At 37.5% G+C, this 24,778-nt stretch overlaps 1 protein-coding gene across 1 annotated transcript in view; it reads left to right on the top strand.

The window, feature by feature from the left end:
• VWA8 (von Willebrand factor A domain containing 8) overlaps positions 1-24,778 on the top strand; it is a 177,130-nt gene that overhangs the window by 112,713 nt on the left and 39,639 nt on the right. The window contains exons 28-37 of the mRNA XM_030469238.1: positions 554-692; positions 1,923-2,125; positions 8,689-8,805; positions 10,058-10,122; positions 10,223-10,348; positions 11,541-11,650; positions 13,740-13,894; positions 14,684-14,885; positions 20,929-21,010; positions 22,874-23,078. Coding sequence (XP_030325098.1) covers positions 554-692; positions 1,923-2,125; positions 8,689-8,805; positions 10,058-10,122; positions 10,223-10,348; positions 11,541-11,650; positions 13,740-13,894; positions 14,684-14,885; positions 20,929-21,010; positions 22,874-23,078 — 1,404 coding nt within the window. The remainder of the gene's footprint in view (positions 1-553; positions 693-1,922; positions 2,126-8,688; positions 8,806-10,057; positions 10,123-10,222; positions 10,349-11,540; positions 11,651-13,739; positions 13,895-14,683; positions 14,886-20,928; positions 21,011-22,873; positions 23,079-24,778) is intronic.

Here is a 24,778-nt window from a genome sequence, read left to right as displayed (position 1 = left end):
CTGAAAAGAAAGTTGTTTTCTGCCTCTCTTTTTTGCATGCAGCTGCATTCTTACGAACCTTTGGTATTGGCAAGTTTGAATCTGAACCTTTCGTACAATTTGACCTCCAGCCAAAGTTTCCAAGTCCTTTTCAGCTCTGAGTTCTTGGTTTAACTTCAGTAATTATTACTCCAGAGAATAACTAGAAGTCTGAACTGCTAACGTGATGTAGGGGTGACATTTATCTTTGGCAAAAGCATTCTGACTTTTTTCTTTTGATGGACTCTGCTTTAATAGTACATGATACCTCCTTCATGCCAGTAAGCAGAAACAGTTTCAAACCAATAAAAGACTAAAGAGGAATGTCCTGATGGTTTCTGTACTGTAAAGAAAACAGCAGTGTGGCCATTAAGAATGCTTACAGAAAAGCATTTCCTCTTTCCTTTATTTATTTAATAATTGTCCTGTTTCAATTGTTGATAGCCTTAGCAGTCTTGAAGCAGATTTCTGGATTTCTATAAAGCATGGGGAGTGAACTGTTTTAGCAAACTCTCATTTTTATCATTCATTTTAGGGCCCTGTGTACTTAAATATCCAAGGGTTTCCTCTGGAACGACATGAAGCCAGGTCCCTCCATTTTACAGAAGAACAGGCTTTTTGGACACTTCCTTTGAGTGAAATTAACTTAGTTTGTGATGTCACAGTAACAAAAGGTATGGTAAGAAAAGCTAGTAAACTTTTGTAATGATCTGGAATAATCTAAATAAATGAAATATCTGAGAGATAGAACTAGGAAGAACCAGGCTGCTGACTGCATAAGTGGTCACTGATAGCCAGTGGCAGAATATAAAAGGGCAATGTGAAGGATTCTAAGCCTAACAGCACCACCTCAGTGCATTTATAGGAGTGTGCATTTCTTGCTAGGTTTGTAGTGGGTATAGGAATAATGCTTAGAAGTAGAATATGGGACTGGAGGATGTGAAGTGTAGAAATACTTCATCTGTTTGCACTTCACTTTTAACATTCGATGAAATACTAAAATAAGCAGCCACTGAAATGCAAGCATAATTTCACTGGGACATTGTGGTCTTTCTAAGGATACAAGACTAAGAGAAGGATATGTCATTAAAGCAGAACACAGATGCAAAATTGCAAGTCTGTCGAGTTTTTGTGTTTCATAAGAGGGCTGTGAATTCAGTTTTCATACAAACCTTGTAACTTGCAGAATGCTGTGGGTTTTTTCCTGAGTTTATACCAATTAGGTTTTTTACCTATTGGATCAAACCTGCCTTAGTAACCTACCCTACTTGTGTCCCAAAGTGAATTTCATCATTGGGAATATTCGTAAGTGTTCCTATAATTCATCATTACACATCTCTAAACTTAATTGTGCATTATAAGCAGATCATGAGTACTTTAAACGCTACTTTTTCTGCTTCTACCCATATTTTCAAATACATTACCAAACATCTGTGGTGGTGAAACAGAAATTCCATGGCTTTGGATTGATTTTAAGAATTGTCTGAAATCAGTAAGGAAGGTGGTTAGCGTGAAAAGTTCCATACCAAATGTCCATTTGTCCCATGTTTAATTAATAAATCCATTATTTGAAAGGGAGGATGAGATAGAAAAAGGGGGAGAATTAGTTTTATAAACAGAAACATCTGGACAAATCTTCTATATGCAAGCAGCTGGCAGGCACTGCAGTCATGCCTACAAAAATGCACCTTGGACTACCTGTTCAAAGAGTTAATAGTGTTGTGGCAAGATTCTACCTCTTAATGTTTAGGTAGTATCAAGACACCATTTCTCTTTTTATCCTCCTGTGTAAACAGTGGTAATTTTGCTGTACATTTTGCTGGATCATTTTTAGACATTTGTCTTTCCAGAAGAATAATACAGAGTATCAGTAGCCTTTCATTATATTTATTTTCTTATTTCAGAGGAGGAAGCTGAAAATGTTCTTTACGTTACTACGTGCAATCCTGTTTCCTTGTACTTCATGAATCTTTCTAGCAAAAGTGGATACTTTGTGGATCTCTATGACCTCTTCCCAAGAACAGTTGGAAATGTCTGGCAACCTTTTGTGACTGTGGCACCACTGGGAAACCCACTTAGAGGTCAAGTGGTTCTACATGAAGAGGAGGTAAGAAAAAAAAAATCAAAATACAGCTAAATATTTGTTGATGAGCAAAGTCATAATGTAAGGGTAGGATGGCTGAGGAGTCTGCCTGGACACATTGAAATAGCCTGGAGAAGCCTACACCCTTCTGAATGATCTCTTTTTCACTGTACTTGAACCTTGGGAGTTGCCTTCAGCTTTAGTTTTTATGTGGAGATTTTCTTCTTGCACTTTTTAGCTCGATAATGTCCTTTCTCCTTCCTGAAGCTGGGTTCTACTTACTGGTAGAGGGGGATTGGCCTTCATAGGAGAAAAAGAACGAGGTGAGTTGAGGAGTCTTAGTCAAGCACCATATGTTTTTGAAGTGCAAAGCAAGATGCTTTATTCTGTGAACTTGAGTTCTGCTCTGATCTTGTCCCCTTTTTAGTTTTCAAATAGTATATGCTAGAGACAGTTTCTGAGTCACAGTCTGGTACTCGCTTCATGCCACTATTTTTAATTTGTTTTGTGAATCCTGGTATTTCTCGTTCTGTAACATCTGACATATGGAGACTAGAAGAAGACTATAGAAGCCTTGACATCTAGTGTTTCAGTAGTGCAAATTTAGAACCACTGATGACTTCAGTGTTGGTTTGACTTGAATCCTTTTTTAAAAGTCAAGTGCTGCGTACTTTTGACGTACTTTCCCCTTTCCAATACTAGCAGTAAACTGTTTGGAACATTTCCAGTTCAAAACTTCTTTGCCCAAGAGTGGGATGAGAAAAGAGCTGATACAGTGATGCTGCTGTTCATTTTTTTAATATTAATAACAGTTCAATATATTACCTACAGGTCACAGTAGTTTGACGGGGTCTTTTAATCTGGTCATTACTGTTGATAATTTTTTCCTTCTTTTGCTCAGATTTTGTTCTGCCTATTTTCCAGTAGATGAGAGACTCCAATCTGGAAGAACATTTCCTACACTGAGCTGAAGTATTAAGTAGTTTTCAGTCAGTTCACAACTCGTGTCTCTGCAACACTGTTGTTCCAGAACATTTGTCAAATATTGATGCCATTTTCTGGTGTCAAACACTACAGTTAAGCTTGATGACTTGTAAGAAACACAGTTCTTCTGCCTGTAATAGAACTGCCTATGCCTTCCTTGAACACTTTCCAATGCCAACTGGAAAAAAATACAATTCTGAAGTTACCTGCTTGTGGTGATTGCCTGTGCAGCTGTGTTGGAACAGCTATATCATTACCATTTGGGCTATTTTGGGGTGTGCATAAGACATTTGGTTGGTTCTAAACAATCCTTGGCCTTTTCTGGCAAAGTGAACCCAGGAAACTGTAGAACAGATGGCAATCTATCTTGTGTCTAAGAACACTGAGAATTTCTTATGCTTTTTACTGTAAAGCCCAGCAATATTATTTGCTTTCTACATTTCTTGAATTCCTACAGTGAAAATAATTCTTCTACCGGTTGTTTTTTTTTACCAAATCACAGGAGCATTTGGTGTCAGCAATGAAGTCTTTATCTCAGGCTCATCCATGAAGGTTTGGGTAGCTAACCCTGTGGTTTTGCCTGTCATCATGGAGTATATTTTTCAGAGACAGTATGAATAAAACTCTGAAATAAAGCATATTCTGTGGAGACACTGTGGTAGCTCAGTGCTCCTTTCCATATGATTTCATCTGAGCTGTAACCTCATGTTTTTTTCTGGCAAAGCTTAAATATTGCCAGCTTCAGTCTTACCTTTCTCAGCAAGTGCTTCAGGTGAGCTAATCCTGTTTTAAAATAAGACTGGATTGCTGCAATTATAATATTCTGAATGCTTTGCATTGTCGTAGGACTTCTTACATAGTGTTAACATTAAGATGCACCTTACTCATAGAATGTAAAAATATACTTCATTAAATTGCAAATTTGCTTGCAAAAAGTCGTAGTATACTTAGGACACTATTCAAAAGTAATTTTAGACTTCTTGAGGATCTTAGGAAAGCATCTTGTGCAGAAAAAAATATGAAAGAGGATTCTCTTTTGTAATTCATGTTCGTATCCATGGTCTACATTAGTAATTTATTCAGGCTTAGTATTTAAATGAGGCATCAAAGCACAGATTAGACAAATACTGCTGTTCTAGTCTTCAGAGACACTGCTGTCCTTTCTTATGTTAGGGTTTATGTGTTAGGACCTCAGCGTTTCTGGTTCCCTCTGAATCAGAAGAGGGATCCTCAAGTAGCTTAATTGCTTCACATTGAGCTTAAGTTTTTAATCCCAGCTCTTTCTGGAAAAAGGATGTGCTTTCCTTGTGCACCTGTGAGTTGAGGTGAATACTGCTGTCTATGAAATGAACTCCATTGCTACTGGTATTAGCAGGTAAGCATATAGTCTAGGCTAATAAATAAGGACCTTTTGTATCTCTTGGGAGGATAAAGCTGATCTGCAGGAGCACTTCAGCTCAGCTAAGGTATATCAGTGGTGAATTGTGCTTTGGAGGTGCCTCTCTTTCCACTGGCTAGAGAAGGAGCCTTGACATATAGTCAGGATGTCTACCTTCAGGTGTACTAAAATCACTGTCAGCTGTAAGCTCAGAATTTGCAGCATTCCCATGTTAAGACAAGTAGGTTTAGTTGCAAATATCTATTTTGGGCAAGGCTTCAAGGGTTAGTGACTTGTGCTTAAGGGTCCACCATACAGATCTTCAGAAAAACAAATGATGTAAATCATGTAAGTAATGCTTTAGAGGTTCATCTAAGTGTTCTTGCAAAAAGACCAAGAAATGTTAACAATATTTGTAGAAATAAGTTGCATTTATTATTTAAGTCTAATTGCCAGCTGCTATTTCATAAATAATGTAATCACTAATTAGACAATAACAAAAAAAGAATTCCCAATTTTTTGTTTTAACAAAAGTCTTTGGAAATGAATGATTCTGACTAAGTTACAAAAAAGAACAATTTTATATGGATGATAAACTCATTGGAAAGAATGAGATTATTATATTGTGGCTTTTCAAATAAGCTTGTGTGATTTATTTCCCAGATGACATCCATCTGGATCCCATAGAGCCCTCTGGTGAAATAAAATGAAAAATCACCATTCCTTCCACTCCTTTTAAATAAAATTTTACTAAAATAAACTCCTCAGGGGCTTAACTTAGTAGCACAAATCAGAGATTTATCTGCCTTTAAGCCACCTTTACATCTTCCTGGAAGAAAAAGTAGATGATTCTGTTCCTCATGTTGGCCATTGGTCTCAGTGAGCACAGCCTGTTTTGACTCTTATCTTTTTGTTCAGTCGAAGCTGATAGACCTTAAAAAAACCCTTCAAAAATCTCAGGTCATTTCCTCCTAAGTTGGGAATTGCATTCATCTTTTCAAAGCAGCAGTGCCTCTGCCCTGTCCTCCCCACAAGTGCTTCAGGCCATACCCCTGTTTCTTAAAAATCTGCGTGCCCACCTATTTCACTTTTCTTTTTCTTTCTTCAGTTTCTGCTTTTATTGCTCAGGAGGAGAGCAAATACAGACTGAAAAGAGTGTTGGTACCTGTATGCATAATTTTATAGAGGGATATAGGAAGAAAATGCACGTGAATAATTGAGTTGCATGGAAATGAACTGCACACGTTGGGTTTTTTCCTTACAAATACATTGCTTATGAAAACCTACAGCTCAACAGAGTAACCTACAGCCTGCCTCAGGGAGCTCAACAAGCTTTGCCCAGGCAGTGTCCTGCCAGCATCCTTTAGCTCTGCTTTTAGCTTTCTCAGTCAGGAGGTGGGGTAGGGAGGGAGGGAGGGAAGTGCTTTTTTCCTTGTCCCATGTGCTGCTGGAGCTCTTTCTCCAAGCTCTCAGCAAGGGAGTGAGGCAGTCTGTGGCACAGAAGGTGACACAGAGATCCATCCAACTCTCCCAATTCATGTAGAAGTTGTCAAAGATGCTTTAGATATCTTTTTTAACCTTTAGTGATCTCTCCTGAAACACAAGTGGGGACCTGGGTATGGAAGCAGTAGTGATGTCTGAAACCTCTCTGTAATCACCATAATATTCCAATGTATGTTTTCAGGATGAAAGATGCATTTTCTTCAAAAACTAGTTGATGTTATAAATTTATCTTCTTATATATATATATATATATAAAATAAGCACAAAGCTTAAATCTACTTATTGTTCTTAGTTCCATGAGATCTCCAGTGAAATCAAGCCACCTTGAAAGACACCACTTGCATTAATTAGAACACCAATAATCTACTTGCATTCATTTCCCTATCTCTAAAGGTATGGAGGCTTGAGCCCCAAACCATAAATTCTTGCACAGACTTTTTTCACTTGAACCTGATGTCCAGTATGGCATGTCTGGAGCTGTGCCTGCTATTTACAGCACCAGGATTGTCGTGTGTGTATCCCTCAAGAAGTCTTTGAGTTATGGTAATAAAAAAGGTGCTTGTGGGACAGTAGGCAGGGAGAGATGCCAGAGGGGGTTACCCTCCCAAGCTAGGAATCAGCCTCATCTGAAGCTGACAGCTAAGAATATTCTGTGTATGTGAGCTTGCTGGCTCAGGACATGAGCACCAGGGGCAGAAGAGAGCAAAACTGAGAGAGTATGGGAAGAAGAATAGAAGAGGGTTAAACTGAATTGGTTTACTTTCTGACTCTGAAACTGGAGTGTAGTGCTTCACCAAGATCTCTTCTTTGTCTGTGAGACCATAAGGAATTATTTCCTATACCAGCAAAGTGAAGTCATAGCTCTGTTTGGTTTAAGGACTTTGAGGAGGAAAATGCTGGCTAAAATAAAAACAGCAGTAAGGAAAGGGGAACTTTGCAGTAACTAAAAATAAAGGCACACCACTTCACAAGATTGGTTATTGCATCTGTCCAGAGTTTGAAATTCCAGACATCAGGGTTGGGAGGTCACCCAAAGGTTACTTTTCTCCCAGTCAAGAACAAACACAGCGGAATTGCACACCAGCATCTTTTCCCAGCCCACTTGAAGAGTTGCCAGAGCTGCTCTTGGATGTGTTTACAAGTGACGCAAAAATCTATTCTTAAACACAGACAGAATATACATCAGTCACTTAGCACAGAAGGAAAACATTAACATCAAAAGGGGTGGGGTAGAGGAGCTTTTTATATTACCAACTGCTCTCATAAATTTAACACTAAGTGGAATAATGTAATTGATTTGTATGTGTTCTTTATCTCACATCGAAGGTTCGTGCATTGCTCTGGTACAGCAGTGCTGTTGCAGAATTCTATAAATAAAACACAGCAGAAAAACAAAGCCCAAAGCAAATGCACTTTTTTTTTTTTTCCCCTGAACCACACTTCTATAATTTTGGTTTGTAATAACACATGTAAACTTTTTTTAGAAGTATTGAGCCCTAGCTAAAATTCCCAAATGCTCCAAATAAGGTGGTAATATTTTAAATGCTCCACCATATTTAGCTTCAAATGGCTGTCATTACTAAGTAAAGTTAATTCTTCCAAATAATCCTAAGTGAAAGTATGAAGAATAAAACCACTCTGACTCTGATTGTTTGTATTTGGTTTATTTAGGATAATTTGTGGGAATTTATGCTTTACTACCTTAACATCTAATGTGCTGTATTGCAGATGTTGTATGTAGACAGTTTACTTTTAATAAGTCCTCGTAGAACCAAATGTTCTTGCAGAACCTGACATTTCCTTGAATGGCAAATAAAAAAATTCAACCCAAGGCTTAATTAACTTGTTCTTTTGTACCTTTTAAATTTCATTTGATGCAGTTAAGATTGGCCCTGAATGATTTTTCTCTTGATTTCTTAGTTAAACACATTAGGAGCAGCTGTTGTGCTTTGTAAAAAGAAATGTTTAAAACGCTCCCATCATTTGACATGTAGACCCTGGGTCATTGGGCAACAAACTAAGAAGTCTGAAGAAGTTCAAAATTTAGCATACCATGGTTTAAAATGTGATTATGTGGAGTACACTTGCACCACTTTGGTTAGTATGCTGTCTACTTCTAATGTCCATACCTTGAGCTGTCCTACCTCTGACTCCATAAGCTCTCTTGAGTTTGCAGGTCACAGAAGGGTTGAGGCACACTGGGGTATTTGATGGGCTCCATGGTATCAGAAATATGAATTTGGAGAGAAAGGACAAAGCCATTTCTTCTCTCACCAGTTTTTGGGCTTCACTGTAACTTAAGAAATGGATACATTAGAGATGTGCTAAGAAAACATAACAAGTGAAATGAAATATTTTAGTAACTTGACGAAACAGAACTGGTATGTCTCTTACCTGTAGATGACTACAGCTTGGTCTTGTGAGCCATACTAGTCTAGTTCCTAGAGCTTATGCAGAAGTGAATGTGAGATGCATAGATAAAACATCATGGAAAAACTGTAATATCAGTCTGACCCTTTTTGCATGTACTTAAACCTCTACAATAAATTTCTCCATGAGCTTTGAAATGAACCAAGAAGATTCAGCTTCCATTTTCCAGCAATATCTAGACCATCTTTCCAAGATGTCCTATGCTGCTAGAGTTGCAAAAGTGCTTCATATACATTTGTGGTGGTCTCTTCAATGGGCTTGTGATGCGCACAGATCTGCTTTTCATTCACAGAGCAATGTTGTGTTGTTGCTGGATACAAACAACGGTGCCCTTCGTCACTTGGTGCTCTTACCAGATGCTCGAGATTCTACTAAGAGAACATCTTGGTGGAACAGCAAAGAAGAGATGGTGAGAAATATCACCTGCCTCTATGTCACGGTTTAACACTGGCCCGGCAATTAAACCGAATAACAGACGCTCTCTATTAATCTCTCTCTCTCCTTGATAGAGAAAGGAGAGAGAATAAGGGAGAGAGACTTATGGGTTGGAAACTAAACTACACAACTTTAATGAAACAGTAGTGATAAATAGGTAAAATTACTAAATATATACAAATATACAGGAAAATGGAAACCACATTCCTCCCTCCTTTCCCCCAATAACTCTCACGTCACCACCGAGGCTGTAGGGCAGCCCTGGGAAAGTCCAGGCTGGACTCCTGGAGTCGGCAGCAGTCGGGAACCGGAGGCAGGAACACACAGATATGGGCTGGCATGGATCAGGACCACAGGCAGACGAACGGACAGGATCCTTCCAGGATGCCGGGTGAAGGAAGGGAAGCAGGAAATCAGGAAAAGATCTGGCTCGGCCCTCGTGATGCCTCAAATTTATACTGAGTGTGACGTATATGGGATGGAATACTCTGTTTGGTCAATTCTGGCATCTATCTTGTCTGTTCCTCCCCAAAGGAGGGTTCAGGTGGGACCTCTTTACTCCTTCTGGAGGGTAAAATGTTTTCCTCAGAGCTGAGCAGTGTCCTTGGCTCTGCATACCAGTCTCTAGCAGTAACTATAAACATCAAGTGTTATCAGTCCTAGAAGCACATACACTGCATGAGAAACTTGCTGTTAATTTCAGCAAATGCAACTACTTACAAGGGACTTAGCTAAAAGCAAAAGTACAGAAACAGAAAACCACCTTTATCCTGGCCCAAACCAGGACACTCTATTATAGTAAGGGGTTTTTAAAAATCAAAGCTCAATAGTGAAAAAACTTTTTTCACAGCCCAAGCACTTAATTATTGTCTCTTTCATATGTTTAAATGCCTTCCAAATAAAGCAGCATTGTTATGGAATAATGATATGAAAAATATAAAGAAGTTGTTTGAGGATTTGTGTCTTAAAAAAAAAATCTCCTTGGAGCTAAAACTGGGGATACTTTAACATTTTGTTACAATGGATTATATCTAAAATAGAGAACTCAATTATGATGCATTTATATAACTTGGGATAAGGCAGAGTAGATAGCATTTGGAGAGGTAATTAATGCTGTAGATTATCCTAAATAAAAGGGAAACATAGCTAATTTATAGAGGAGTCAGAGAAACTCCCTGGAATGAATCTAACAAACACTAATTGCCATATGACATATTTTTATACAGAGCGACTACAAAATGTGCCGAGAGTTTTCACACAAAAACTGGCTGGTGTTCTACAAAGAAGGAGGGTGAGAGTAAATTATATCCTCTAATTATATTGATTTATAACAGACCTTCTCATGTACTTCTCTATCTGATTATGTTTTTTCTTGACTTCTAATTTTACAGAAACCGCCTTATTGTACTGGATGTATTAGAAGGTCAAACTCACACCATCTCGCTTCCAATCAATCTGAAATCTGTTTTTCTGGCAGCTGAAGACCGGTGGCTCTTGGTGGAAAATGAAACAAATCAGTTAGTTAAGCCTAGTTTTCTTGGTGTTATTATTCATTGTTTGTGTCTTTTTGATGTTCAGGAGTTTCACTCCTGGTCTAAGAATTGTGAAACTGGCCAAACTAAAGCAATTGGTCTTTAAGATTTAAATTTGCTCTGTTGAGCCTCCAGTTCAAGTAAGATATGCCTGCCTAAATTCATGCCTCTGAAAATCCAGACTAGCTTTGAGTATATTAATACTGTTTTTACCAAGGTGGTATTATCCTGGCCTATATCAGAAACAGCGTGGCCAGCAGGTCCAGGGAAGGGATTTTGCCCCTGTACTCAGCACTGGTGAGGCCACACCTGGAGTCCTGTGTCCAGTTCTGGGCCCCTCAGTTTAGGAAGGAGATTGAGGTGCTGGAGCAGGTCCAAAGAAGGGCAACCAGGCTGGTGAAAGGACTCAAGCACAGATCCTATGAGGAGAGGCTGAGGGAGCTGGGGCTGTTCAGCCTGGAGAAGAGGAGGCTCAGGGGAGACCTCATCACTCTCTACAACTCCCTGAAAGGAGGGGGGAGCCAGGGGGGGGGTTGATCTCTTTTCCCAGGCAACTCTCAGCAAGACAAGAGGGCATGGTCTCAAGTTGTGCCAGGGGAGGTTTAGGTTGGATATTAGAAAGAATTTCTTTACCAAGAGGGTGATCAGGCACTGGAATGGGCTGCCCAGGGAAGTAGTGGATTCTCTGTCCCTGGAGATATTTAAAAAGAGACTGGATGTGGCACTCAGTGCCATGGTCTGGTAACTGCAGCAGTAGTGGATCAAGGGTTGGACTTGATGATCTCAGAGGTCCCTTCCAACCCAGCCAATTCTATGATTCTATGATTAATTGTTAGAAATTAGAATGTTGCTGGGCCTAGCTTTGAAAATACATTGCCCATAGTTAGTGCCTACTTGCTTTACTTTCATACTCATGTGGAAGAAATGTTACTCCGTTTGATTTTTATAAAGGCACAGTAAATAAAAGTGTGTAAATAATTGCCAGAAGACAGATTTGCCTCTTGCTGGCTGTTTCCTAGCTCAGAGATGTTTGGTAAATCATACTTAGTTTTTGCAAAAGGTGTTGATAACCTTGTTTATATAAATGTAGAATGTTTTTGCTATTTCAGAAGATGAAAGTCCTTGTTTAGAGTTACAAGCTTAATTAAGAATTATTATAAATGTTTATCCTTTACAGGAAATATCTTTTAACTAAGCGTGCCCATATGCAAGCTGAGGACAGTGAGGTTTGCCAGCTGTATGCATTGAGTGAAGAGCCAGCTGACATGGGATTTGGCTTAAAGACAGGTATTGAATGCAAGTTGGGCTTGTTCTTTTTTTTTTTTTTTTTTTTTTTTTTTTAATCGTATCTGTGTTTACAGCTGCATAAACAAGTCTCTTTTACTTTAAAGGTCTGGATAACCTTCTCATTTTCTCTTTGTCATGCCCTCACTGTTGTTGCTGTTGTTGTTGTTGTTATTATTATTATTATTATTAACCCTACTTGGTTAATAATAACTTTTCACAGGGCACAACAAAATCCCTGCTCAAACTTTCAAACTTCAGGTTGTTTGAATAAAGCATCTTTGTTTCATTGTAGTGTTTTAAATGCTCAGTCATGAATTTCCAGAAAACATCCAGGCATACAGAATGGAGAAGGAAAAAAAAACGAACTAGGCAGGAATTAAAACACAGGTATAGAAGGGACCGAATATGTTGATGAGCCCAGTCTGTATGCTGTTGTAGGTCTGCTACACACACTTAGATAAGAGATGTTAGAGGACATTTCCCTACACTTGCAAAAAATACAAAAGACCCACTTTTAAAACAGAAGTCAGTTTCTGAAGTTCTGCAGATGCTGTGCACAAGGCCATTGAGACCATCACTCCATGTGTTATAATATTTGTTCAGTAAACTTCCCAGATGATGCTGGGCAATGAGACAAGTCTTAGCTACAGAAGAAGGCAGAAATCTCCAGTGGTTATTGTTCTGCCTGGTAAGATCTGCCTGTCTTCAGACCTGACAGTCCTTTCAATCCTGGGCACTTGATCACAGTGCTCAGTCTTAAGTCTACATGGTTTAATAATACTGGAAGTACGTGTGCATCTAGCCTAACAGTTTATAGGTTTTGGCTTATCTCCAGTGTGTCTCAGAGAGAGAGGGAGAACTAGAAAGAGAAACCATTTTATATTTGTTAAAGAGGGAAGAACTTTCATCCTGGTCCTTGTGGCTGGGGTAAATATGGGGAGTTAGATTAACACAGTGTAAACAGGTTACAAGCAAATGTTATTGACAAATAACAATCAACACAAACAGCAACAAATCAGATACCAAAGACTCTAACCACAGTTTAAATATCTAGTATCCTTTTTATCTCTTGTACAGTTTACTCTGTCAACTTATCAAGCTCCATCAGGGCACAGTAGTTTCCTTCCCCTTATTTAGAAATCATTATAGAGTATCAATCTTCAGATGAGTAGAAAAGTTATTATAATTCCTAGTCTCAAGATATTTGTGGACAGTTTATTATTGCATGCTTTTTGTACTATTTTTTTTACCCTTTATTATCTTATTTGTCCTCTTCCAATCTAAAAAGTTATGTCCCCTCTCCACCTTTTTCCAAATCATCCAACAAATCCTGAATGTAACATCTGCAGCCTTGTTCTTACTCTCTGAGGCAGAACCTGTGTCAGGAGAGCCAAGAAAAGGTAGACCAGTGTGGGTTTGCCACTGACCCAAACCAGTAGCCCATTTATTCTTTGAGGGAGGAAAAATTTTCTCCTGCTGGCAGGTAAACAAGATAGCCTGCCCATTGAAGTGGAAATGGTGTGTGCTGCAGAACTAAAGATAGCAGAGTCTGATTGTGTTGATAATTTGAGGCAAGGTAAAGGGCTGTTGCAGCTGCACAGAATAAAATTCAGTTTTCCTTAGGTTAAAGAAAAAGAGAGCTAGACCATTATTTACCAGAAATATGTTGCAGGTGTAATTTAAATTGCAGACAGCAAGACAGCTACCAAGAAATGTCACTTTGACACTCGCCTGTGCAAACCTACGTTTTGCTTTTTTGTGCATTTGCGTTATAACAGTTTCCAATGAACTCACATGCTGCTCTATTCCATAGGCTTCCTACCTCATTTGCACCACGGAGGACAAAATTAAGTGGTATAAGCAACTACAAAGCTACTATTTCCTGTTGTTAAGTACTTTAAAAAGTAAATTTATTTCCTGACTTCTTTTACTGTTACAATATAGTATAATCAGATCTGCTTTTTAGTAATTTTATGCTCAAGGTAGTAGCAAAGATCTGCCGTGCTCAGCACTCTTAATTTTGATACTGGGTTTTTTTGTTACATATCTGGATTTAATGACTTTCACTGTGGTTTATATCCCTGTTTAGCATCAGAACGGTGTGTGCCACATGCAGTTTCAAGTGACCAGCTATCTTCAGAAAACCTCAGTGCTGCTGTGGGACAAAAGATCAGCTCCCCCAACAGGATTTTCTCAGATGAACATAATTATGCTACTACTGTTATCGGTTTCCCAGACCTCTTGGTAAATACTCAGCATTATTATACCATAATGTAATAACATCTCATTTATTCTGTAACCACTGAAGTACCTGTTTACCAAATAATGTGGTAAAAGAAAGGAATGAGAGTGAATGACAAATTCATGTCTTGTACACCATTTGGTAGGGTAGTCTAGTAGAGAGATTTCAGTGGGGTTTGAAATAATAAGTTAGACAATGTAAAAGTGTCTAGCACAGACAAAATTCACTGTAGGTAAGTTCTGAATAGTGCTGTCTAGAGAATATTTTCTAAATCATGTGTTTTAATAGAATTTAAGTTCAATAGAACCACTGAGAAAATGGGTATCAGTGTCATTTTGGACTGTTCAGTGTGAACTTTTTTCTTAGTGTGCAGTAGCTAGCAAGATTTAAGAAAAAAAAAAAAAAGATCCTGAAACTGATAAAACCTGCATGTACCTGTATTAATGAAAACTTAGATTATGATAACAGCCTGTTATATATTTTGATTTGAGATTAGGTTATTTCAATGCTTTCTGTTTCTGGTTCAGTGTGAAAAAAAATGTTGATTTAACTTCAGATCTTCAGAGAGCCTCAGTTCCTAAAGCTTGTGTAGGTGATCTGTTGTTTTTCACTCCTGTAAGAGTTTCTGATGACAAAATGATCCAGGCCTTTTGCTTGTCATATGATGACATGAGAGGTAACCACAGTGGCTACATGTGGTTTGAAATTAGATAAGAGGAACTTATCAAGAAATGTTTGTTCTTAGGTTCAAAAAATAACATTTTGTTCAGTAGACTCCTTTTCTCTTGCAGTCTCCCAGTGAAGTGTATAGCTGGAAAAGAAACTCCCCTCTGAATCCCAAACGTGCTGCTCCATCCGATGCATTTTATTATGGAGCCCGGAGGAAAACAGGACCTGCAAAACAAACCAATTGTGTAACTTTATTGGCTTCTAATCAAATAGTCAGAATTTTAGCACCTGGAGATGTGCCTTTGAAAGACATTTACCCAAAAGGTAAGAGGTTCATATACTTGTGCTGCCACAACTGTACACTTTTGATTTTGTTTTGTAAACTCCAGTCACTCCAGAATTTTTTCAAAATTATTTATAAGAATTACAAAGGAAGCATTTGAAGAGTAATGAGAGTATTTACACTCATTTAAAAAATTAATTTGCATCTTATTAACCTGCTGAATTACCGTTCTGAGGATTTAACAGTCTGCTGACACTGTGAATATCTCAATGGGTGGGATCTGCTGCCTGCAGTAGGAACCAGTCACTGAATGACCAGGAGTCTGGTCATTCCAGTTCAGCAATTGGCTTTCACCAGTATTCCCAACCTCTTCTTAGTGCCACACAGGCACTCAGTGATAAGACAAACTTGTTGTCTAGCTTGGTAGTACATCTCCAGCAGGGCCAATTTCAGGAATGCTTATGAGCCTGCTCAGTTTCGTGTCTTCCCCTTCATACTTCCTCAACATTTGCAGTTGTTTTGCTAGGGATGTTATGTAGGTTGTTCCTACACCAGCCCAGAAATTTCTTTTTATGGACCTGTTGTCCACAATTTTGTCTGGTCCCCTTTTGAACTTGTGTGTCTCCACAGCAAGCTCACAAGGTCACTACTCTGTGATCAGCTGATGTCCAACCAAGCTTATCAAGTGCCCCTTGTTCTAGCATTGCAGAATTAGGTGAATAACTGTTCTTCATTCACCTTAACCATCATCTGTATGACTTTGTAAACTTCAGTCACATCTGCCTTCTCTCCAAACTGAAGAGACCCAAGCTTTTTGGTGCTTCTCTTGTTGAAGAAAAACTGTGTGAGCAGCATTCTCTTACAGCAACCCCATCCTCCACTCGTACACTAACTAAGCAGGTATAGACTACAGACTTCCAGACCTTTTTGTGCTGCCATTCACAGCTTTCTGTTGTCCTTGTACCATTAGCTTCTTCAGGCAATAACTAAAAGTACACCAATTAGTGCTAAATAACAGCATTTGTGAGTGTTGCACAAAGTACCTTTAGAAATCTCCAAGGCAAGATTGCTGTCAAAAGAGAAAACCCCAAGAATATTTGTATAAGGTAGAATGGTGGGGTTTTTTAAATGAATCAGCTCAAGAAGTTATTTCTCATCTGTTCTGTATGTGCACTCTCTGTCCAAGAATAAATTCTTTATTCTAGATTAACTGCCTTCTACAAAATAAATGGTCTAGTATGTCTGACCTTGTTTAGCATAGATTAACTTTCTTGTGCAGAGAAATCCTTTTATTTATTACTAAAAGGATAAAACATTTACTTGACTAAAGAAGCAAAAGTCAAGGATATAAACAGTGTAGAAAAATGAAGTTACCTACATTTGTGAAGGTTAGCTTTTAAAAAGATTAAACTTAATGAAACATACTTACAGTTAGCATTATGATCTTGAAGCTGATTATATTACTTCAGACTGTAATCTTCTAATGCTTTATAAAATGCTGAAGGGTCAGGCTGGGTCATTTTTTTAGGCCTTTAAATTAAAAAAAAAACCAAACAACTTACTCTGAAGTGAATGGTGTAAAATTACAGAAGGTAAATCTGAGTTTTTGTTAGAATTAGCTAATTAATTTTGGAGTCAGGGAGCGATGAAGTGCTTCCAAATTATACCTGTAATTGAGATCTTTAAAGGTATTTCTAAAAGTCTTTTAAGTTGCTATGGTAAATAACACTTTTTAATGCTAGATGAATAAATTAAAAAAATAGGGAACATTCTTCATGAATCCTGCATACCTGTGACATGAGCAAATTAGCTGTCTGAGAATTTACTTCTGGCTAACTAAGAAATTTAATGTATATCTGTTATTATAGCTGAAAAAAAAACCAACTTCTTTTTCCTCAGCTATGGTGAAATATGTTCATGAATAGTGACTGATAGTTTCAAATTTATAGAAAATTTTATGAGGTATAGTTTCTGCAGTGCTTTATGGACGTTTAAGTTGAAAGATTTAAGGCTTTATTGAAAATCACTATCATTGATTTTTCTAAATGATATTTTATTTAGAATTACCAATTATCTATGAATTACCAAAATTGATCTTAATAGAATGATGTTCAATATGACCTTACTAACACAATTAAATTGGACCTAAGTTTCCTATTTCATAGCCTTTTTTCAACACTTCAGACATTTCCATTTATCAGTTAATGGTCAGTTTTTCTAGTGGAGGAGGAGCTATGTATGGAATCCTACAGAGGCCTGTGCTACTCAGTATGGTTTAGATAAAAAATGGAAAAATGAATGAGCAGTGAAGTGACAGTGTTTGCTGGTCATTGTCCATGATAGAAAGGGTTCACCATGAACGATTACAGTATTACAATGATGACTGCAATAGAAATCCCAGATGAAATTCAGTATAGATTAATATGATGTACATAAATGAAGATAGAAGGAGTCCCAGTTCTGTGTCTAAAATGATGGGGCTAATCAGTACATCTCAGTACGTCTTGGTGTTACAGTAGGTAGTTTCAATAAAACATCAGTTCAAAGCTTAGCACCTGTTAAAAAAAGCAAATCAAATGTTAAGAATCCCTAGGAAAGAAGCAAAGAAAAGCAAAACTTCTTCGTGCCACTGTGTGAATCTGTGTGTCCTTAGTACTGTGTAGCTTTGGTCCTCTGTCTCAAGGTGGGAGGAGGCTGAACTAGGATTAAAAAAGGTCAGCAGGGCACCAAAGATGAGCTACATCTACTGCACATGGAGACAGTATCAGAAAAGGGGCATATGGTGGAGTTCCACAAAAACCTGGAGTTGTGCAAAAAGCAAGAATTTTACACTTCTAGGGGACAGCTAATGAAGCTGGTATGAATTTCATCAAAACAAGCAAGAGGTGGCTCTTCACAGAGCAGGGAACCCCCATGTGAAACAGCTTCCCATAGGATGCTGTGAAGGCTGAGACATGGCTCTGAAGGAAAACTGGACAAACATGTGGGAAGATAGGAAGATATTTAATACAGAGACATAAAAACATAGACACCACATGAAGCCAAAGAAGCCTCTAGATTAAACTATTTGGTGACTTGAATAAAATACCATGTGTGCTTGTCCTTTCATACACTTCTCAAGCATCTAACTCTTGGAGACAGGATACTCAATTAGAGGGACCTAGTATTGCCATTTTAGTGGCATGAATCTAAAACTTTCCCAAGTGAAAAAGGGAAGGCAGAAGAAGAGAGGCATGCATTCATGTACTCATCTGGAAGGTGAGATTATAAGGTTCTAGTCCTTGCTGTGCCTGTTTGAGATCCAGTATTTGCAGCTCTCTCTGCTGGGCTGTTGTTTCTTCTGTAGTTTGCCTCTGAATCTCCCTGACTGACAGAATATTTAATTGAATGCACATTTAGCTGATTCCAGTAGCTGTCTAATAGTCTTGGTACCTTGGAGATTCAGTGTTTCCTGTTCCTGATTGTGCTGCATAATTCATCAGGTGCTTTTGAACATTTCACAGAATCACACAGAATCACAGAATCCTAGGGGTTGGAAGGGACCTCGAAAGATCAACATTTGTGTGTGCTGGAAACCTGTAGTTACTTACCTACAAAAATTGTATAAAGCTTAATTTGCAAGTCTTTGTATCATTTTGTGGGAGGTGGTGTAGTAAAGCAAAAGCATCCTCTCATAAAATCAAGTATGTGGCAGCCCCTTGAAGTTCTTGCTCTGAGGTCTTCTCTTGCCTTTGAGAAGTTGTTTTATATTTTTTCTTCAGTTTTTATACCTTGGGCTTTCTTTCTTATCTTCTTGGATAACTGGTTAGTTCTGGCACACAGCCTTCCCTTTCTATTAATAATTCAAAATACTCAGCCACATTCTAGGATAGTCCCATATATATTACCAAATCTGTTCCAGGAACAACAAGCAAAGAAGTAATTTCCTTTATGTTTTATTGAAACAGTAAACCACGATAATAGTTATGTTTGAAAAGAAACTGTGACAAAAAATAATTTCCCCAAAGACTGCCAATAGAGTTATGGTCACAAAATACAAACTCAGGCAAGAAAGCATGGCAGAATCCAGCTAATAAGTGTTAATATTTGTTCTAAAAACAAAGCTGTAGAAACGAGGGCCATGTGAGAGCAAATATTTACTTGGATTCTCAGCACTTTCTATAGGTGGATATAAAATAACAGTTGATGACTGAGTGCATCTCTCTGTTAGTGTGACAGTAACTGGAACAGCATGCAGTGGGACACATGCAGTTACAGGAACAGCCTCAACACATCATCTGGTCCAATTATTTGTATAGGGACAGGATGACACATGTATGAACTCTTCTTAACTGATGATTATCAAACAATTGGCCTGTTACAATGCTTCACTCTCCTTGTATAAGGAAAGCTTTTCCTACTATCCAGATTTCTTTTTTTCTGGAAAAAAGCCGAATGCTTCATGTCACCTCCATGGAGGATAGTACTGCTCTCGCTGTAAGGATCTTTTCAGTATTACAAGTTGTGTTTTTTAAGAAAAACTTCTCTTTTTACAAAAAAAGAAGAAAAATAAATTCCTTACATTTGTCACAGAATTGTCATGGTTGGAAAAGATATCTAAGATCACCCAAAGCAAAACAAAATAAAATAAAATAAGTCCTTATAGCACATCTGTTCTAATGTCTTTGTGACCCCCAGAACTATCTCATGTGCCTATGTTTTCCTAGAGTTTGATGTCTAGACCTGCACATAGCTATTTCCCTTTGGGCTTTAGGAGAAGAGGAACAAATTGCATTTGTTTAGGGCTGATGTTCCTGTTTTGTTGTAAGATTCTTGACTGAAGTTTTGGGGCCTGGCCAGGGGTTCTGTGTTGTATTTAAACATTTGATTACCTTTGCTTCACTTCAACTTTGCAATGTTTTACCTTTTTATAAGTTTATTTGGTTAGCTTGTGTTCTCTATCAAATTTATTGACTTAATTTTTAATTCTTATCCCATAGTTTTCTACTTTCCAGTTCAGTATCAGCTCTTCATTCTAGATTTTCATCAGAATTTTAATGGATATCTTATTCTTGATTACCACCGAGAGGACACATTTTAAAACAATAAAATCTGGGCAAAACAGAGATTGTTCTGTGGCCTACATTTTTCCAGACACTTTTTTTCTTTCCTATTTCCATTGTGTTTGATATTTCTGTTTTTATGAAGATGAGTAAAGTCAAGAGATGTGCCATTGCAGCTATACATACTATAGATATGTAGATGCAATAGAGATGCATAAAGTGCTGGTTAGAACCATTTATACTGATCTTACTGCTCTTTGCTGTGTGTGCTGCATGCAAGCATCAAGAATTCTGCAGGTAATATCAGGCTGTCCTTCATCTCAAGGGAGTTTCAGGAGGAAATCTAGACTTGCTTTCATCTTGTGACAATGATACTATGCAATGTAATTCAGTCTTTTTGGTATCTTTTTTTGAAAAACTTAAGTTTCTCAATTTTTTCCAGCCAGATGAAAGGCAGCTTCTAACTGGAAGCCACTTCTGAGCCCACAAAGAATGTACTCAAATGTTGGCAGAAGCCACTGTAGGCTCACACACACATTTGTTTCTTAGGGAGGGACCACAGTGTTAGCTGTATTCATCAAACTGTCCATAAACAGGATATTAAATGACTGATAATCTATGGCTATTTACTGTGAAGTTCTAAATTCTTTGCATTCTGAGAATCTGTGTACAAAAGGAGTGGCTCAGTTGAAGGCAACAATATTTAGCTTTGCATTATTGAGAAATTATGAAGTGGGAATCATAAGCACAGTGTGGTTCAGTAATGCCTGATTAGTGCTTTTGTGAGGGCTATTTTTGTGTGTGATTTTGACATTTGCTATAGAAATGCATTGTTCTTTTATAATGGTGCCTGTCTGGTTGCTCACTATCAGAACAGGAAAACAATTCCATATTTGCAAGTTATACTCCTGTGTTGCATGTGAAAGCTGATCATTTTCTGACAGGTCCTGTATAATGAAAAGTTTGAATTTAATCTGCTGAATGCAAATACAATAACCAGGTAATGATGCAGTAGAAAAATAACACTTTTGTTTATTTTCAGATGTTGCTCCTCCACAAGCTGCCGGATACTTGGAAGTAACAGATCTTAACACAAAGAAAATCAAATACATTGCTATTCCCAGGTAACTGATTTTATTGATTAGAGCAGTCTCTGTCTTTCAGGAAGAGCAAAGAGAATTTACTGTGTATTACTACTTCAGAATAAGCAAATATTTCTTCTGATGTGGAAAATTAAAGTGATTCATACGCACTGTATAATGTTCTGCAACTGTTGCAGCTTATTTTGTCAATATTTTTAATCTGTTTACTAGGTGATACCAATGACAATGTAGGAATTATTAGTAAATGTGACTGGCACCTTTATCTTCTGATTTTCATTCCCTTTGCTCTTTCTCACTCTTCAACCATTTTATCCTCTGCCCTCTTTCAGAGGTGTCAGGGAACCAGGAATCAAGTTCATAAATATAAATATAATAAATATTAAGTTCATCTTGAAAATAATTTGAGCTACTCAATGGTTTGGTTCTCCTTTTGGAAAATATACATGTGGAGTCTATAAATACAAGTATCATGCATGTTACTCAAGTATCTTGTGTGATAAATTGAAACAGTCAGACCACATGGCTTCTGTTTGGTTTAACATCTATATCTCACCATTAGGGAACATATTTCCAAATGATGTATGAGCTAAACATATCTTTATGTAAAAATTTTAATTTTCTACTGCTATAAATAGCAGCCTTTCCATTTTGCATGTATGAAACCCACACATCAGGAATTTTATACTTTTAAAAATTTCTACCAATTTGATGTTGGTTGTGACAATATTAATTGCTTCTTATTTTAAAGGAATTCTGCTTCATTAATCATCTGGTGAACTTTTTAATTAATGGAGAATTAAATTTGCATTGTTCAGCATTTTAGAATGGATTCGTAGCCCTACGTCTCTACACAGTAACTGAAAGATGGAAGGCATTAACATAGAAACAGTAGGGAATCACACTTTATTTTACACAAGGATTTTATAAGAAATTACACAAATTACAAAGCAACATCATGACCCTCAACCTTGTATGAGGATTTAAACTGTTTCTGGCAATTTTGAGTGAAGTCCAGATTTAAAAATATGCTGCTTTAAGAACTTAAAAAATAAAGTGACTTTTCACATATAAGAAGAGTTCTATGCCAAAATCTAACAAGCTTTCCTCCTACAGGTGCAGTTGCCTGATCAAATGCTAAGATAACTGCTCTTCACTTGATTTAGTACATGGGGGTTTCAGTTGTTGGTAGAAGCATGTGTTACTGCTTCTTTCATCTTTGAAAATTATCAGTGATGGTACTAGTACAAGTTGTCAAGTCATTATGCTTGTAATTAATAGCACTGAAAAAATTAGAAGAATTTTTCCTACTTTATCTAAATTTCCCCTCACATTATGTAGCTATTAGGCCCTCTGTTTCAGCAGTAAATTTTTGTCTGCAAGTTGTTTAAAGCAGAACTGAGATTCCCTGTGCATAAAGCTATGACATCTTTAAATGACTATTTAAATCTTAATTTTTAATTAAACACTAGAGAAAGGTGTTACTTTAAGTTGATCAAAAGGTATTTTCCTCAGCGCCCAGGTAACATTCTCTCTTACTTCCTCCATAGTTTTATATTTTTCTGTATCACATCTTTAAATTATTTTTTCTTCAAATTTTTTTGTTAAGACTTACTCTTTAAAAATAGATGAGGTCTAGCGGTGGATTAGGCAACACGTTCCCTTTCAGCCTGGTATTTTATGCTGTATTTTATACTGCTTTTTATACTGACAAGTATCTTTTGATCATATTCAGTTTCAGTAGGTAGAATGTTTCAGGTAGAACACTTGGTCTGCAGGGCTTAGTTATAGTCTCTCCTGAAATGAGGTTGTCATTTCGTTACCTACAGAAACACTCTTTATAATTGCAGCGTGAAGGAAGAAATCCCCTTAATTCTTCTTTTTCAGTTCAAAATTCCTCTCTCCATATACATCTTGGCTTTCTAAGATCTCAGACAGCGATGCCCTGTTGGCACCAGTGGGCAAAGCAGGTTTGGTGACTGTGGACATGGGAGGTGGTGTGAGGCTTTGGGAGACAGGGATGGAGAGCCTCCAGCGGTCACTGCAGGACTGGAGGAACATGATCGGCCAGGAAGATGGTCGTCCTGTGCAGGTAGGAGCTCACAGAGCTGGAGTGAAAAACCTGGAGTAAAAAGAATTGGAAATGAGTTTTCAGCTGGGAGGGGGGTCATGGGAGCACTGTGTTGGAAAACAGTGAGAAGAAGAGATATGCCTGGAAGAAAAGTTGAATAGACGTGTGCACTGAAGAAAAAAAAGGCACAACAGCTTTATTAGGAAGCTTATTTGTGACTCCTGTAATCGTGACCACTGACAGTCTCTTTGTCTTGCAGTGTTTTTATTTTTGCCAAACGCCCGTACATTTAAATGTAAATTATTTCTTTATCTCCTGCCGATTTTAACTGCAGCTTTCAAAATGTTGAATAATTAATTTATAAGGAAAGTGTATACTTTCCTAGAGCTCAAATGCTTGGAAAAAATTATTGTGTTTGAACTTCAGAAAATAAAATTGAAACGTAGATGGAAGAGGCTTTGAGTTCCTCTTTAGCTAATTCTGAAAATTTTCCTGGGTGACGGTCACCATATAGCCATGTTTTCATGTGGAAAACTTAGGTAGGTGTTGAGAATATGCAGCATATACATGTATGTTCTGTAGGTATACAGAAGTATTAATATACTGGCTAATATGTATGATCCCCATTGCAACACAGGGGGAAACTTTAAGACTGTTTGATTGCATCTTTAATTTAATTAGTGATCAGAGAAGGTATAACTTCAAAAAAGTCGAGTGTGCTTCAGGAGAACTTCTCCACTTTTGACTGAGAAGATCCTGTCTCTATCTGCCATTGCATTTATTTCTGTTTCATGAATTTCTGTTACCAGTGTCACAATATACTAGAACAGGAAAACAGGGTAAGTTTTTTCTAAATTAGATCTCTCTATATTATTATTTACAAGGTATCCAGCTATACCACGTGTGAATGTGGTTTGTCAAGGAGTGAAGATGGCTGTTCTTTCACTTTCTTTTCCTTCTCTGAACTCTCTTTCTACAAGATGTTACAGAAGCTTGTGCAAGAACTGATGTGTTACTGGACCTTAACAAATCCTTTTCATAAAAGTAATGTAGCTAAAGGAAACTCTTACCCAGCAGTAGGTTTGTGTGGTTGCTTATTGCTTTCCCATTTTATTACCGATGCAGTAGCACTAGCACCATCTTATGGTCGAACATAGCCAGTTTATACCAGCCCAGTTTCACCTACTGATGAAGTTGAGCAGTAGAAATTAAAAGAGCCAGGATGAACATGTAGCATTCATTTGTTTTAATAGTCGTTTTTCATTCTTGCTTTTTACTTTATTTTTATAACATGGAATTTTATTAAACAATATTACTATACTGTCAATCATAATCAATTAAATACTAGAGAATACTGTTTGGAAAGTATACATCAGAAAACTTTTAGCTAATAATGCTAAGTAGCTGGGTTTTTTTAAAGTCTAAGAATTTTTCCCACAGACACAATGCAGTTTTCAAGGTCTCTTGCATAATTTCTCTCTCCAAACAATCTGCCTTTCTAATTAGAAGGCACATTACAGAGTGAAGTCTTCCTAGAGTATCTTCTTTCCTCAGTGCAGCATAGAGAGCTTATGTCAGTGGTTTGCATGAAATGCAAAATGGCAAACTATTTGATTTGAGCTAAGGAGCTGGAACAAAGCCTCTTATCTGAGTTCAGATTTATGTGATTACCACGAACTTTTCTTTTTACTTTACACACTTTGCTTCAAATGGAAAGATAA

This window comes from Calypte anna, chromosome 1, assembly GCF_003957555.1.
Source record: "Calypte anna isolate BGI_N300 chromosome 1, bCalAnn1_v1.p, whole genome shotgun sequence".
NCBI classification, from domain to species: Eukaryota; Metazoa; Chordata; class Aves; order Apodiformes; family Trochilidae; genus Calypte; species Calypte anna.
The sequence above is the reverse complement of the archived record's forward strand: the minus strand, read 5'-3'. Positions and strand labels throughout refer to the sequence as shown.